Source organism: Geotrypetes seraphini, chromosome 7, assembly GCF_902459505.1.
Source record: "Geotrypetes seraphini chromosome 7, aGeoSer1.1, whole genome shotgun sequence".
Taxonomy (NCBI): Eukaryota; Metazoa; Chordata; class Amphibia; order Gymnophiona; family Dermophiidae; genus Geotrypetes; species Geotrypetes seraphini.
The window spans coordinates 3,174,041-3,189,040 of NC_047090.1; the positions used below are offsets into that span (position 1 = coordinate 3,174,041).

The following is a 15,000-nucleotide window of genomic DNA, read 5'->3' on the forward strand; positions in this document are numbered from 1 at the left end:
CCCGGAGGTTGGAAAAGAAAGATGAGGTATTTTGGGGGCAAGACTGGAGGCGGAATGGGGAGTGGCTGGGAGTGAAACAAGGCGGGGCTGGGGCTTGGCCTGTTTGTCAAGTTTATTTTGACTTGATATACTGCCTAATGTACAATCTAAGCGGTTCACATAAAATTTTACTAAAATGCTAATATAAAGGGGTACAAACGCAAGGAATTAAAAATAATGAGGGAATCTAGACTGGATACAAAAGGTTTCTCCGTGGAAAAATCTGGTAACCCTAGTTAGGGGCATTTTCAGGATGTGGAGTGGGGCAGGTGGGTTACATGTCTATGTGCTGAGAGAAGATTAGGGAGGGAAAGAAAGGAAGGAAGGAAGAAAGAAAGAAACACACACACTGGGACCAAGTTATAGTTAAATCCCAATGAAGTGTTAGAAATATGGAATGAAGCTTTGGACTGCAGTGCCAGAGGAGTCGCGAAGAAAGCATGAGAACTTCAAAGGGAATGAGTGAGGAAACAAAATTAGCACCAGTTTTCTATAAGCAGTATGCTTGCCTGTTTTTTTCTGTCCCTGCGTGTGCATTCATGTACTGTCTTTATTTGTTCTTAATGTAAACCACCTGGAGAGTGTTGTATGAATGGCTGGGTTTTAAATGTCACTATACCTATTGTTCCTGAACATAAGATGCCTTGAACTATTGCCAAAAGAGTATGAACTAAATCATCTTTATGTATTAAAAAAAAAAATCTTCAATAAAAATATATTTTAAAACAAGATAGGCGCCTAACACCAAAGTAGGCGTGTTTAGGTGTGGAGAAAGCCCACACAGTCTGGCTAGGTGTTTTTATAATTGCACCAAAATATTTAACCACCAATAATAAGCCTGTGCAATCTTATTTAGCTTCCATCTGTATTTGTTAAAGGTGTGGAGAAAGACATAGACACTGCTAGGCATGGTTCTCTAAAAGTCTCAGGTGCCTATAAACCCTGGCCTTCTATGTTTCTATTAGTCTTCCACTTCAGGTTATTGAGGCCAGCAGCGTGCCTGATTTTAAGGCCAAATGGGATAGACACGTGGGATCTATTCACAGAGAAAGGTAGGGGAGGGTCATTGGGGTGGGCAGACTAGATGGGCCGTGGCCCTTATCTGCCGTCTATTTCTATGTTTCTATGTTTCTATTACGGGCGCCTACATTTTAAGTCAGGTGCCGCTAAGCTCAATTCTATAATAGGCGACTAAGTATGACTGACACCAACTACAGAATCTGGTCCTTCCTGCCTGTAAAGTAGGAGGCAGTAGGGTAAGTGTTTTTAATGTCCGCATGCTAATGGCAAAATGAGTGTGTGGCCCTTCGTTCGGAAAATGGGGAAATCGGCCATTTTCCGGCCATGACAAAAGCGGCCCTAGCAAGTGGGGAAGACCCGTGTAAGGGCCATTCCAAGGCTACTTTTGCCGCGGCCTGTGGGAGCCAACTTTTCAAAACGATTAGGGACGCCAAACGCAATGGAAATGAGCTCTCCGTGGACGCAGTTAAGGAATTTGCTCAAGCACCGACAGAGCTGACTCCTATGAAAGGATTGAATAATCTCGTCTTTGTATCTTATTCCAGATCCCCATTTTGTCAATAATAAAGAGATGTCGGATGTAACATTTCTGGTAGAAGGAAGGCCGTTTTATGCGCACAAAGTGTTATTATTTACAGCATCCCCGAGGTAGGTGATTAATTTTGAAAACTTCAGTTTTCATCTTCATAGCGTTTGTTTTTCGTAGCTGCTTACAAAGGTTTAATTGAATAGACCCATGCTTTTTTTACGGTAGACTGCAAAAATAAGTGGAAACTGCTTTAGTGTCCAAAGTGAGAAACTCAATCGATGAACGTGGAACACTATATATGGTATATAATGTGTTTAAAACAGAGAAAAAAGGACCTCAAAAAACCCCTAGATCACAATCAATAAAGTTATGAACAATCGGGGTTAGGTTTTCATCACTGGTCCAAAAACTCTGTATAAATATTTTAGATATTTTTAGCTTTCTTTTTCTTTTTTTAAATGCAATAAAATCATGTATGATATATATAAATATATATTCTCTAAATCACTTAAAGAGCAAGTATAAATTTAAAGCCGGCAAATTTGTTTGAAGCTTTTTATGATATAAAATAAATCAGGCACTTATCTTGATTGCCCAACGGAGGCCCAACCGTTTCGCTCTACGGGCTTCTTCAGGGGTAATGATAAGATACCAGTGATGAAAACCTAACCCCGATTGTTCATAACTTTATTGATTGTGATCTAGGGGTTTTTTGAGGTCCTTTTTTCTCTGTTTTAAACACATTATATACCATATATAGTGTTCCACGTTCATCGATTGAGTTTTTTACGGTAGAGCCATACATAAAGGAAGTGGAACTGTGGAGCCAGGTGAGAGTGTGAGTGGGCCGACCAAGAACAGAGGCAAGGGAAGAAAAGGAGCTAGATTAGGGAGTCGAGTGACTGTTTTTGTTCTGCTCCAGGCTCACCCCTTTCCAGTGGCGCAGTAAGAGCGCCGGCACTTCTCCGCCCAAGCTGCTCCTTCCAATCCCTCCCCCACCACGCACACGTGCCTTCACTTCCCACTAGCTCTTCGCAGGTGCAAGCAGCAGCTCCAGCCTGCTGCTCACGCCGGCCTCGGCTCTCCCTCTGACATCACTTCCTGGGCCCGCGACCAGGAAGTGATGTCAGAGGGAGAGCCGAGGCCGGCGTGGGCAGCCAAGTTGGAGATGCTATTCGTATCGGGAAAGTTAAAGAAGCACAGAGGAAGGGCCGGGCATGCACAGTGGGGGATGGGAAAGGAGTGTGGTGGGGGGGCAGGTGTGAAGAGAAGGACATGGGGCGCCCACCACCCTGGATGCCTTCCACCCTCTCTATGTTATCGCCCCTTCACCCTCCTCCTCTCCTCTTCCGTGCAAGCCACTTGGAGGAGAGGGGCTAGAGCAGCTGTGGAGTCTGTAAAGAGGCAACAGAACAGTGTTCCAGATTATTCCTCCCCAAATTAAACTTTGAATACAGCACTGTTTTTTTATCTGCAGTGATCGGAATGGATTCCATTCCAGAAATTTGTTTTTTTTTTTGTTTGTGTGTATAATGAAAGTATCCCAAGACTTCCATTATATGGGGGAAAAAATACTTTTCAGTAATGATTGCCTCAAGTAGCCTAAGATTTTTGGGGTAATGGATCATGATTCCCAGACCACAAGATAATGAGATTTTCCATGTAACAGATCTTACAAATGAAGTGTTTTATTGCTCTGAGCAGGGGCATAGTCACGAGACAAGCCAGCGGCTGACTCTGAGCCTTCCCTCTGAAGCGTTTGCGTTTTGCATCAGAGGGAAGGCTTCTGGGTCAGCCGCCAGCAACATGTAGGAAAAAAAATTTTGATTCGATTCAGCCTACTGAATCGATTTTTCGATTTGATTTTCCTGCCCAATTGGGTGTTTTTTTCCAAACATCCTGGTGGGTTTATTTTATAGCCTCTTCACCCCCTTTGCCCTCTTCTACCCACACTGGTCCTGTGGTGTAAACAAAATAAACAAACAAAAAAGACTTTTCCTCTCTCTGTTAAATCCTAGCTCACGTTTGCAGTCCAGCACCAGCTCTGGAAGGACAAATCTGACATATTGTAATCACAAAATAGAAAATAAAATTATTTTTCCTACATTTTGTTGTCTGGTCATTTTTCAAATCTTCTTGGTCTAGTTGTCATCTGACCAGGCTCTCCTTTCTCCGTGCTAACCATCCATCTTCCATCTCTGTCCTCCCCTTCTGTTTCCCTTTCCTCCCCCGGAGGTCTGGCATCTTTCCTTTTTTCATTTCCATCTCCCCGCAGCTGCAGCGATGGACCCCACTATCCACAGATGCACCATCTCTCCTTTTCTCATCTACCCTTTCATCCAGCATCTCCCTTCTGTATCCCTATTCTCCTCTCCAGTACTGTCCCCCTTGTGTCCCTGTTTCTATGCTCAGCATCTTATCTCTCCCCATATCCAGCTTCTTCTTTCTCTCTTCCTTACCTCTTGTATCCCCTTCCCCAGGTATAGACTTTCTCCTACTATCTCTCCTGCCATCCTGCACCTTGCCCACCTACTTTGGAGCAGTATCTGTCCCTCTTGTACCCTTCCCCATGTGGTCTTGCATTTCTCTCTCCCTCTCTCCATTAGGCCAGCACCTCTCCTCTGCTTTCCTCCTCCTCTTTTTGGTTTAGTCTCTCTCTTCCCTTCACTTCACCCCAGGTCTGGCATCTCCCCTCCCCTCTCTTACTCCTTCCTCCTCCTCCCTCTGCACAGGCCTGCTCCCCGCTGCAAAGACCTGTTTCCCCCACGAAGGCCTGCTCCCCTCCCCCGCCGCAAAGGCACTTTTTCTCCTTCTCCCCGCCGCAAAGGCAAGCTTCCCCCCCCCCGCCGTGAAGGCATTTTTTCTCCTCTTCCCTGCCGCGAAGGCACTTTTTCTCCTCTTCCCCATCACAAATGCCTGCTTCCCCCACGAAGGCCTGCTCCCCTCCCACCACGAAGGCACTTTTCTCCTCCTCCCCGCCACAAAGGCCTGCTCCCCCTGCCGTGAAGGCACTCTTTCTCCTCCTCTCCGCCGCGAATGAACGCCTGCTCCCCCCGCAAGCCTGCACCTTCCCCGCTCTTACCTCCTTAAGGCTAATAGGACAGCCTGCAGCTGCCCGTGGTCCTCAGTGGCACGTTCTCTCTGCCGCGATCCTGCCCCTGACGTAGCAGAAAGAACGTGCCACTGAGGACCACGGGCAGCTGCAGGGATCGCTGTAACACCAGCGAGCCTGCAGGCTGCCCTATTAGCCTTAAGGAGGTAAGAGCGGGGAAGCTGGGGGAGGCAAGAGCGGGCAAGCTGGGGGAGGCCTTTCTGACTGACCCTCCCCCCTCAAGCAGGAGCAGCAGTGGAAGGCCATCAAGAGGCCGCGCTGCAGCTCCTGCTTTAGGAAGGCACGGTGGAATGGTCGGCCATTGAATCAGGAGGCCGATTCTTTTTTAAAAAAAATGAATCGATTCGAATCGATTCACCTGATTCGAATTGTGAATCGGGCAGCACTAGTAGGAACGCTGCCGACAACATGAAAAGAAGCAGATGCTGTATGGGCTGCACGGGTGAGGGTCAGGGTGGGAAGAAGAGAAAGAGGCTGCTGCACAGGCCAGGTGGGTTGGGAAGGGAGGGAAAGAGAGAGGCTGCACAGTCTAGGGATAGGGAAAAAAGGAAAGGGAATGGGGACTTGTATACCACCTTTTTGTTGCTTTGACATTTCAAAGCTGATATTCAAAGTGGTGGGCACTGGATAGGGTTACCAGATGTCCAAATTTACTCAGACATGTCCTCGTTTTAGAGGGCATGTCAAGGTGCCCAGATGGCTTTTCAAAACCCGGCACTTTGTTGGGGTTTTAAAAAGCTGTTTCTTAGGGACCGTGTCGGGAGGGCGTCCGCACATGCGCGGATGCCCTCCTGACTGATAAGAATAGGTTGAGGGGCGGGGGCTGGGGCGTGATGTGGGCGGGATGGGGTAGAACTGGTGGGCCTAGGGGAGGGGCTATAGGTCCAGATTTTATTTTACTAAAGCACTGGAGGATTAAGTGACTTGCCCAGGGTCACAAGTTGCAACACTGGGATTTGATCTCACAGTTTCGGAGTGCAGTGGCAGCAGCTCAACCAGTGGATGCTAACAGCTGGGCGGGGAGAGGTCCGCCAACTTGGGGGCTCAGGTTCACCCAAAATTGGCTGTCTTGCTCTGAGAACAGACTCTTAAAGTGCTCATTTCTTTTCTTCTAAGCAGGCTTCTAAGCAGGTTTATTAGATGTGGAACATACCATATCAACTATCTCTGTGTAATGCAAGTGAAGCAATCATTTCTAATTATTTGACTCCATATTGCTTCTTCAGTCTGAACAGTATCTTAAAACATTCTCTAAGCATAACATTTAAGTTTCAAGTTTTCAAGTTTCAAGTTTATTTAATTTCTTTGATTAATTCGCATAATCCAAATCCAATGCGATTTAAGAAATGTGCAGGGGATTTCACCCTTTGCACTGCCTTTCTTTAACACAACAGATAGAAGTAAGCGCAGGGAGATAAATTTCTTTGACTAAGGGCATGCAGAGAAGCAGAAGAAATCAAAAACAGTAGGCTTTACTTGATTATAGGTAAGGAGTGGCCTAGTGGTGGTACTGTTGCCTCAGTATCCTGAGGTTGTGGGATCGAATTCTAGCCCTGCTCCTTGTGCCCCTGGGCAAGTCACTTAATCCTCCATGGCCCCAGGTACAAAATGAGTACTTGTATATTTGTAAACCACTTTGAATGTATAATCACAAGAAAGAGGTATACAAGTCCCATTCCTCTTCCCCTCCCTACAAAAGTTTTTCAGTGCTTCAATCATATTAAAGACAGCCATTTTAGAAACTCAATTTTCGTTCTAGACACGTAGAAATGTGTATTGCATTGTATGATACAAGTCTAAATCCCAACGTTGGATGTACACATCCAAAATATGACTATGGGCATCCAGGTATGTTTTGAGTGGGTCTAAGGCAGGGCATTTCTCAATTCAAAAGGAGGATACTCATTTATTTCCACTGACATGAACATTGAGATTCACACCTACTCCTAGGGACATCTATAGGGTTATCAGACATAACCCGGACATGTCCTCTTTTTAGAGGACTGTCCAGGCTCCCGGATGGACTCCAAAACCCTGCATTTGTCTGGTTTTTGGAAAGCCCCATGAGCTCCAGCCGCATCTGGAGGACCTCTGAGCATGCACGGATGTTGTCACACACATCCGCACATGCTCCAGGCCCTCTAGATGCGGCTGGAGCTCATCCAGAAGAAGAGGAGGAGGCTTGGGGGGGGCAGGGCTTGGGGGGCGGGTCTGGAGGTGGAACTGGGTGGAGTCATGTATCCGGGGTTTTCCAGAGAAAACTATGGTAACCCTAGACATCTAGGTTTTAAAAAGTTGCTTGTTTTGTGCAGTGCTCCACTGGAGAGATTAGGAGTGGTCACTCCCATAATCCCCTATTGTTTGTCCCCCCTTGAAAGTGATTCTGACAAAGGATATTGGGTGCTGTGATGTATTCAGAAAGCATAAATGTGTATGTTATTCAACTAGCTGACATACACGCTTATGTGGCCATGTTACCCTGTTGAAAATAGACATCGATGCTTGTAAACGGAATACTGCTGCTGCATGTAACCAGGTTATAAACATCCATTTCTTCATGCATTTTATAAAAGGCTTTATATAACAGATGTTGTTCTATAACAGTAGTATAATTTGAGACAACCCAACTTGGACATCTCAATTTCGATTTAAACATTTTATCTAAAATGTGCCTTTATACTGATTTTTCAGTCAGTTAGAGAGACTGTTCTGTCAAAGCTGAGAGGGAGTCCTCCACCTGTAGTCCTGCCAGTAGAGGGCGCTGTTTCATTGTCACATTTTCAATAGTGAGAAACAGGCAAGCTGTGCAGGACTCCAGGGAACCTGCCTGTCCATAATGATGGAAAACACAATATTAAAGCACTGCCCCCCCCCCCCCACACTGGCACCAATGCAGTTGCAAGGGTCCCGTCCAGCTTAGAGAGAACAGTGATTAGAACATATTTCAGTAGAAGTCAACCATATATTTTAGAAAAATAAGCCAATGCCAATATCTATGGAGATATCACTTTGAGATACAGTTTTCCATGCTTGCTGCCTCCCCATTTTTTGGGTGCTAAGAAATCTTTTCTGCTGATTTCAGCCTTTTTAAAATAAGCACCCATTTCAGTTTTTTAACTACCCTGAGATAAAATTACTCCTACATATGTAATACTAGTGTGAGGTCATCTCACATGCAGTTATACAACTTCAACCTTTTGAATCATTTTTTTTCTGCATGATAGTTTCTTAGAGCCATAAAATAATGACAGCAGATTAATACCATATGGCCTATCAGTTCTGCCTAGCCATGCCTCTCCCTTAGGGACCAGCCCTTCTAGTTTTCTACATGGATTGTAAAAGTTAATCACAATGTGTTAAATTAGCCAGTAACAAGATATCACCTACATCTTCTTTTTATATAGATTTAAAGTCCTGTTGTCCAATAAACCCTCTGGCGAGAATACTTGCATTGAGATCAACCATGTGAAGTATAACATTTTTCAGGTAAAGTCCACGCATTATACAAAGCGGGAATGTGAAAGCAAGTGATATGGGATCTGGTATAGACAGCAGTCATTAAGTTAAGGGGTTTGGGATTATAAAAAAAAAATGAAAAGATATAGCTAAACCTTCTTTTCCTGGGCCCATTTTCTGTTGCTTGGATTGACCGGCATTGGGGATGCTATGTGGACAGCATTCACTGGAAAGAGAGGCTCAGCTATTTACAAGTGCCATGTCTAGGGCTTGTACCAGTTACCAAAGGAAATCATGGTGCATGAAGCATTACTCTCTTGGCACTAACCCCCAAATTCTATATAAAGAGCTAAAAAATTGTGCACAATTTTGGTCATGTACCAAAATTGCCCACACAAGCTAATTAGCGCTGATAATTGACATTTTGACAAGCAATTATTAGTGCTAATTAGAATCAATTAGAAGTTATACATGTAAATTTAAGTGTGGGATCTGTACTTAAATTTTACGCATGAGTCAGATTCTGGAGGTTCCAAATGGGCGAGTCATGAATGGATCAGTGGCACTACTTTAAGTTATGCATATAATCTATATAATATAAAATCAGATGTATGTGTGTATGCATGTATGTATGTTCCTAATAAATTATATAGTAGACTTGACTGGTAAATAATAGAAGGATAGATTATAAACCATAAGTGAGGGTGGTATTATAGACCTCCCTTGTATGCCTTCTATTGATTTTTTTCTTACTTTTTTCTTTTTTCTTCACGGCCCTCAGAGATGCCACCAAGGGTTCAATAAATGATCATGACCCTTGGCTTTATGCACCCAATCGTCACCGGGTCGATATTAGTGTAGAACTAGTTAGGTCTTAGAATGTGTTTTTTATATATTTTCTTGTATTTTTACAAAACTTTATAACTTGAGTTAAATATAATAAATATTCTTAAAGATCATTTATTGAACCTTGGTGGCATCTCTGAGGGCCGTGAAGAAAAAAGTAAGAAAAAAATCAATAGAAGGCATACAAGGGAGGTCTATAATACCACCCTCACTTATGGTGTATGTATGTTCCAACATAACTCTGAAACACATGGAGCAATTTCAACCAAACGTGGTATACATATCACTTACTATCTGGGGGAAAAAATACTGTGGGGATGGGAAGGGCTGACATGTAACATGCCTCCAAGGAAACTTAAGGCAGTTGGCCAAGTGCAATCAAAGGCTAAAAAAATGAACAGGAATACAAGACTTGCGACACTGAGATCTATTTGCAGGCACTGCTTTCATTGTATGCTAATAGATCTCATGCATATTCATTGGGGAAATACTGAAAACCCGACTGGATGGCGGCCCTCGAGGAGGGACTTTGACACCCCTGATCTAGAGCTTCAGAGACTGGGAGAAATACATTCCTGGGTTACAAGGGATAAATAAATACCGGGCAATCTGCAAGTAAGGGTATCCATGCCTTAATTTAGGTGTAACAATCAGAGTATGCTAAACCTGAGTTGATATAGAACACAAATAAAGATGAAAAAAATAGTTCTATAACTTAAATGTTGAATAAACTGTGCAGCGCTGTCCAATCAATGTCAAAAATATTATAACTATATAAAATTTTTAAAGTGAAAGGAAAGACTACAGCGTAGGATTGTTTAGTCAAACGAACAAAGACAAGTTCAATACTACAATCCGTGTGTAACCACACACCTCACCATCATAGCGTCTTCCCTGTGAGAGAAATAGTGCCTAAATTAATCAGTGAAAATCCATTAAAAACGTGAATTGTGGCAGCGCTAGCATAGTGTATAAAACATCAAAGACTGCACATGCACAGAAATACCGTAAAGAGACAAAAAACCTTTCTCAATAGGGGGGTCCAAAATCCAAACCGCTCTCAACAGATCTCAGGATAGGTCCAAACACACAAAAACTTGCTGATTGAAACTGTAATCCACAAGGTTCAACTGAACTAAGTTTCGGATCATATCCTTCCTCAGGAACCTGTTGTAGCTCAAAAATTCATTCAAAGAAACAAGGACACTGAAATTTAGACCAGCGAGAATCAGCGTGAAAGGCAGTGGAGAGACAAACCCATATGACTCACTTGTAGAGCAGGAAACTGGAACTGGAAAAATGTCATTACATAAGGCTAAATAATAGTATTCCATTCGATAGCTTTATTTAAGCCCAATGGCTCAATGGCCCAGTATTGCTCCCGATATTGGATGAAGCGTTTTTTGCTACCTGAAAAATTGCAGGGCAAAGTTTCAATAACAAACCATCTCAGCTGATTGAACGTATGCTTCAATTGAAGACAGTGGGGGATCATGGGAGTTGTAGTATTGGCTGTAGACAATCTACTCTTGTGTTCAATCAGACGGGTTTTGACCCGTCTGAAAGTGCGGCCCACATAAATAAGTTGACACGGACAAACAATAATGTAGACCACCCAAGCAGTCATACAAGTTGTAGATTGTCTAAGAGTGTATGTCTTGTTTGTTTGAGGATTAGTCTAGGTAGTGCATGTTAGAGAAGTTTCACATACAATACACGAGCCACATGGTTGATGGCCCCTCGGAGAACCCCCATCAGCCTGTCTAGGTCTAGGAGAATGTTTGTGGTTTAACAAATTGCCCAGATTCTTGGTTCTTTTATAAGCAAAACAAGGATCCTGACTGAAGGATTCATGTATAGAAAGTATGTTCCAACGACGACGAATACTGGCAGCTACTGATGCCGATCTGCCACAATTCACGTTTTTAATGGATTTTCACAGATTAATTTAGGCACTATTTCTCTCACAGGGAAGACGCTATGATGGTGAGGTATGTGGTTACACACGAATTGTAGCACTGAACTTTTCTTCGTTCGTGTGACTAAACAATCCTACGCTGTGGTCTTTCCTTTCACTTTAAAAATTTTATATAGTTATAATATTTTTGATATTGATTGGACAGCGTTGCACAGTTTATTCAACATCTAAGTTATAGAACTAGTTTTTTCATCTAAATTAAATTTAAGTGTAGGCATTTGCAACATATTTCCTTTGGTGCAAATGGCTGTGCCTAAATTTAATCACATTTCCCAGGCATAAGTGCTATTCTATAAACTGGGCCTAACTATAATATTTAAGGGTGCAGGATTTCAACAAATGCACACTAAATAGTCCTGTGATAGCAATTTTTTTTATATTCAGTCAAGACTTGATTTTATACTTGAGGCAGAACCTCAGCACTAAATGCTCCTAAAAGAGCACACTGGTCCAAACCTGGGTGCAAGTCTGGAGACAACAGTGGCTGAATTATTCTGAGAAATTGAGATAAGTACCTGTTTGTTTGGGGGGGGTTTGCATTTGATCATGGATTGAGCCACTGTGTGGTGCAGTGGTTAGAGCTATAGCCTCAGCACCCTGAGGTTGTGGGTTCAAATCCCATGCTTCTCCTTGTGACCTTGGGCAAGTCACTTAAATTCTCCATTGCTCCAGGTACATTAGATAGAGTGTGAGCCCACCAAAATGCTTGAGTGCCTGAATGTAAACCACTTAGGCCCAGATTCACTAACCTCCTTTTGCGATCCATGGCCGTGTGAGGTCTGTTTCCGAGCCTTCCCGGGCGACTGATCCACAATGTGCCCTCATGCAAATGGGGGCGATTGGAGGAATGCCCCACACCGACGACGCAGATCGCTGCAGAGCGATCCCGACGCATGCGCAGACCATCTTCTTTGCCTGTAAATGTCTGCACATGTGCTTGCTCTCCGTCTCCATGAACAAAACTTTTTTGCTTTTTTATTTTTTGACTTGACTCGCAAGCCTGTGGTTTTAACCTGCGGGTTTAGATCAAATCATTTTTATTGATAAGAAACCCAACCAAACCAACACAGTTCAAAAACATACTGGAAAAACACAGAACAGATGGAACATGTGAAAAATAGGAAACAGCAAAATGGCAGTCATGATATATTAACAAACGTAAAGTATCCTCCCACCCCACAACACCTCTTCAACTCCCCCTCCACCAACCCCCCCAACCCCCAAAAGAAAATCCCCCCCATCAATTGCAGTAAAGAAAAGTAACCAAATAGAAACAGCAGGTAAAAAGTTCCCAAGCCCAAGAACCAGTATGATGGAAATAACCATCCCAAATAATCCCCAACCCCCACCCCCCAAGTATAAAGAAACCGGCAAGTACACTCGTCAGAGAGCTGTACTCTGATACTCTCTGGCAATCAGCAAGCGAAGACCCCCCTCTCCCAAAACAAGAAAGCCAACATCTCCCTCTCGCAGGTCCCCCCCTGATATCCTTCCCCTTTGAAATTAACCAAGCATACCACATCCATACCTCCCCACTCATATCATCAGCACTCCCCCACCCCATACACCCCAGGTTAACCTGCAGGTTTAAAATGGGGCTACACTGCTTCATGTTCTGGAACAAAACAGAACACACCGCAGTGCAGCCCCGCTTTAAACCCGCGGGTTAAAACCTTGGGCTCGCACTGCTGAAGACTAGTCACTTGCTCAGCAAGGTAAGCCTCAAAGAGGCGGATTCTGAGCTTCCCCTGCCGGCTCAGTAGATTGGCCCACAGGCAGACAGCTGCCTAACGATTGCTTAGGCATGGCAGACTGAGGCCTAGATGCATAAGATCCAGGAAACCAAAATCAGGGCCACATTTTAGATTTGTAGGTATTTGGAGGGCCTCAGAAAAAAATAGTTAATGTCTTATTAAAGAAGTGACAATTTTGCATGAGGTAAAACTCTTTATAGTTTATAAATCTTTCCTTTTGGCTAAGTCTTAATAATAATACAGTGGTACCTTGGTTTATGAGCATAATTCATTCCAGAAGAATGCTCGTAAACCAAAATACTCGTATATCAAAGCAAATTTCCCTATAGGATCTAAAGGAAACTCACTTGATTCGTTCCCACCCACCCCCATGCCCCGAGGCCAGCAGTGCTGCTCTACCCCCCCCCCCAAGAACCGACATTGCTCCCCCCACTCTTGATGGCCTCCCCGCATGAACCGCCATCCCCCTGCTCGTGGCGCCCCTCCCCCTCAATCTGGCACCCTCCCCCCCGCGATCCGGCACCCTCCGCTCGCATCGCACCCCCTCCCTGCCGTGATTGGCATCAAAAAGGCACCTACCCACCCACCCAATCACATTTCTTACCCCCCATTTGGCACGGGCACCAACGCACAGGACATGCCGGTGCCCAAAGATCTGCCTCCTTCGTGCTGGGCCTTGAGCATCTGCGCATGCTCAAGGCCTTTGTATTCCCTTATTCTGTTCTCCTCTAGTCGCTTCCCCATGGGCTCACACTGCTGAAGACTAGTCTTAGGGGGTACTTCCCTGCTTTGCCTTATAGCCTTAGAGCAGGGCTGCCCAAGTCCGGTCCTCGAAATCTACTGGCAGGCCAGGTTTTCTGGATATCCACAATGAACATGCATGAGAGAGATTTGAATACCAAGAAGGCAGTGCAGGCAAATCTCTCTCATGCATATTCATTGTGGATATCCAGAAAACTTGGCCTGCCAGTAGATCTCGAGGACCGGACTTGGGCGGCCCTGCCTTAGAGGATCAATCTCCCCCCTCCCCTCTTGTCTGGATGCATATTCTAGCGCAGTGTTTCTCATTCTCAAGCCAAGTACCCCCCAAGTCAGGGCTGCAGGGCAGAGAGCAGGGCAGTATGTAAGGAGGAAGTATTTGATTTCAGGGTTGCAGGGCTGGGATTTAAGGGCAGCAAACAGCAGGACAGTCGGCAAAGACATAAGCGACTGGTCCTCAGCAGTCGCTTATTTTTTGATTGGCCAGCCCTGTCGGTGTTCCTGAAATAGTGTAGTGAATCGAAGCCCTTCCTATTTTGCATGCCATTTCCCCCTCATTTGCATGCGTGGATCGGATTGGGTGCGGATATGCTCAGGAGGAAGGTTAGTGAATCGGGTCGGAGTCGCAAAGTGGTCAGGACATGATCGGTGGGCTTAGTGAATCTAGCCCTTAGACTATAAGTGATATGTATAGTACTCCCCCAAATTCTGTTCCAGGAACCCCCGCAAATTTTGAAAACCCACAAATACAGTTTTTGCCTGTCAAAAGGTAGGGGAGGCAGGAGAGGGCAACTGGAGAGGCAGGAGAAGGCAATTGGAGCGCCGGTGGGTGAAGAAAATCACTCGCGGTCTGCTCCAACCGCCTCTTCCTGTAGTAAAGTCGAGCTACACCAATTCACGGGGGAACACTGTAAATATTTAAATAAATTCATGTGATTATATTTTAAATGGGACCTATATTATTCTTTTTATGTGACAATACAGAATCAGAAAGTCTTTTCCAACTCCTACACCCCCACAATTATATCAATTCCCTTCCACTCTCACTCACCCCCCCCCCCATACTATGATACCAGGATTAACTGAATTAGAAGGGTGTGGTTTGGAATTAATGTCTCTTGCCTTGGAATTTGCAGCTTGTTCTCCCTTCTTTTTTGTGTTACGCTTGCTGTATTTTTGATTGCATTATTCAGTCAGAAACCTTGTGGACTTCATAGAATTTCTATATATTCAAGAAAGGAAACTACGAAGCTATGAGAGTAAAGGTAAGAAAGAAACTTAGGAACAGCTCAAAGAAATCGCAGACTGTAGAGCAAGCATGGTCATTATTCAAGGACACAGTGAGCAAAGCGCAAAATCTGTATATCCCCAGATTTAGAAAAGGATGCAAAAAGAACCGAACAAAAGACCCGGCGTGGATAACTAAAGAAGTGAAGAAAGCGATAGGAGACAAGAAACACTCATTCCGGAAATAGAAAAAGGACAAAACCGGGGAGAACTGGAAAGA

General features: G+C 44.3%; 1 protein-coding gene across 1 annotated transcript in view; it reads left to right on the forward strand.

The window, feature by feature from the left end:
- The window catches only part of BTBD11 (BTB domain containing 11), a 352,073-nt gene that overhangs the window by 317,871 nt on the left and 19,202 nt on the right, over positions 1 to 15,000 (forward strand). Inside the window, exons 13-14 of the mRNA XM_033953005.1 lie at positions 1,605 to 1,707; positions 8,105 to 8,186. Coding sequence (XP_033808896.1) covers positions 1,605 to 1,707; positions 8,105 to 8,186 — 185 coding nt within the window. The remainder of the gene's footprint in view (positions 1 to 1,604; positions 1,708 to 8,104; positions 8,187 to 15,000) is intronic.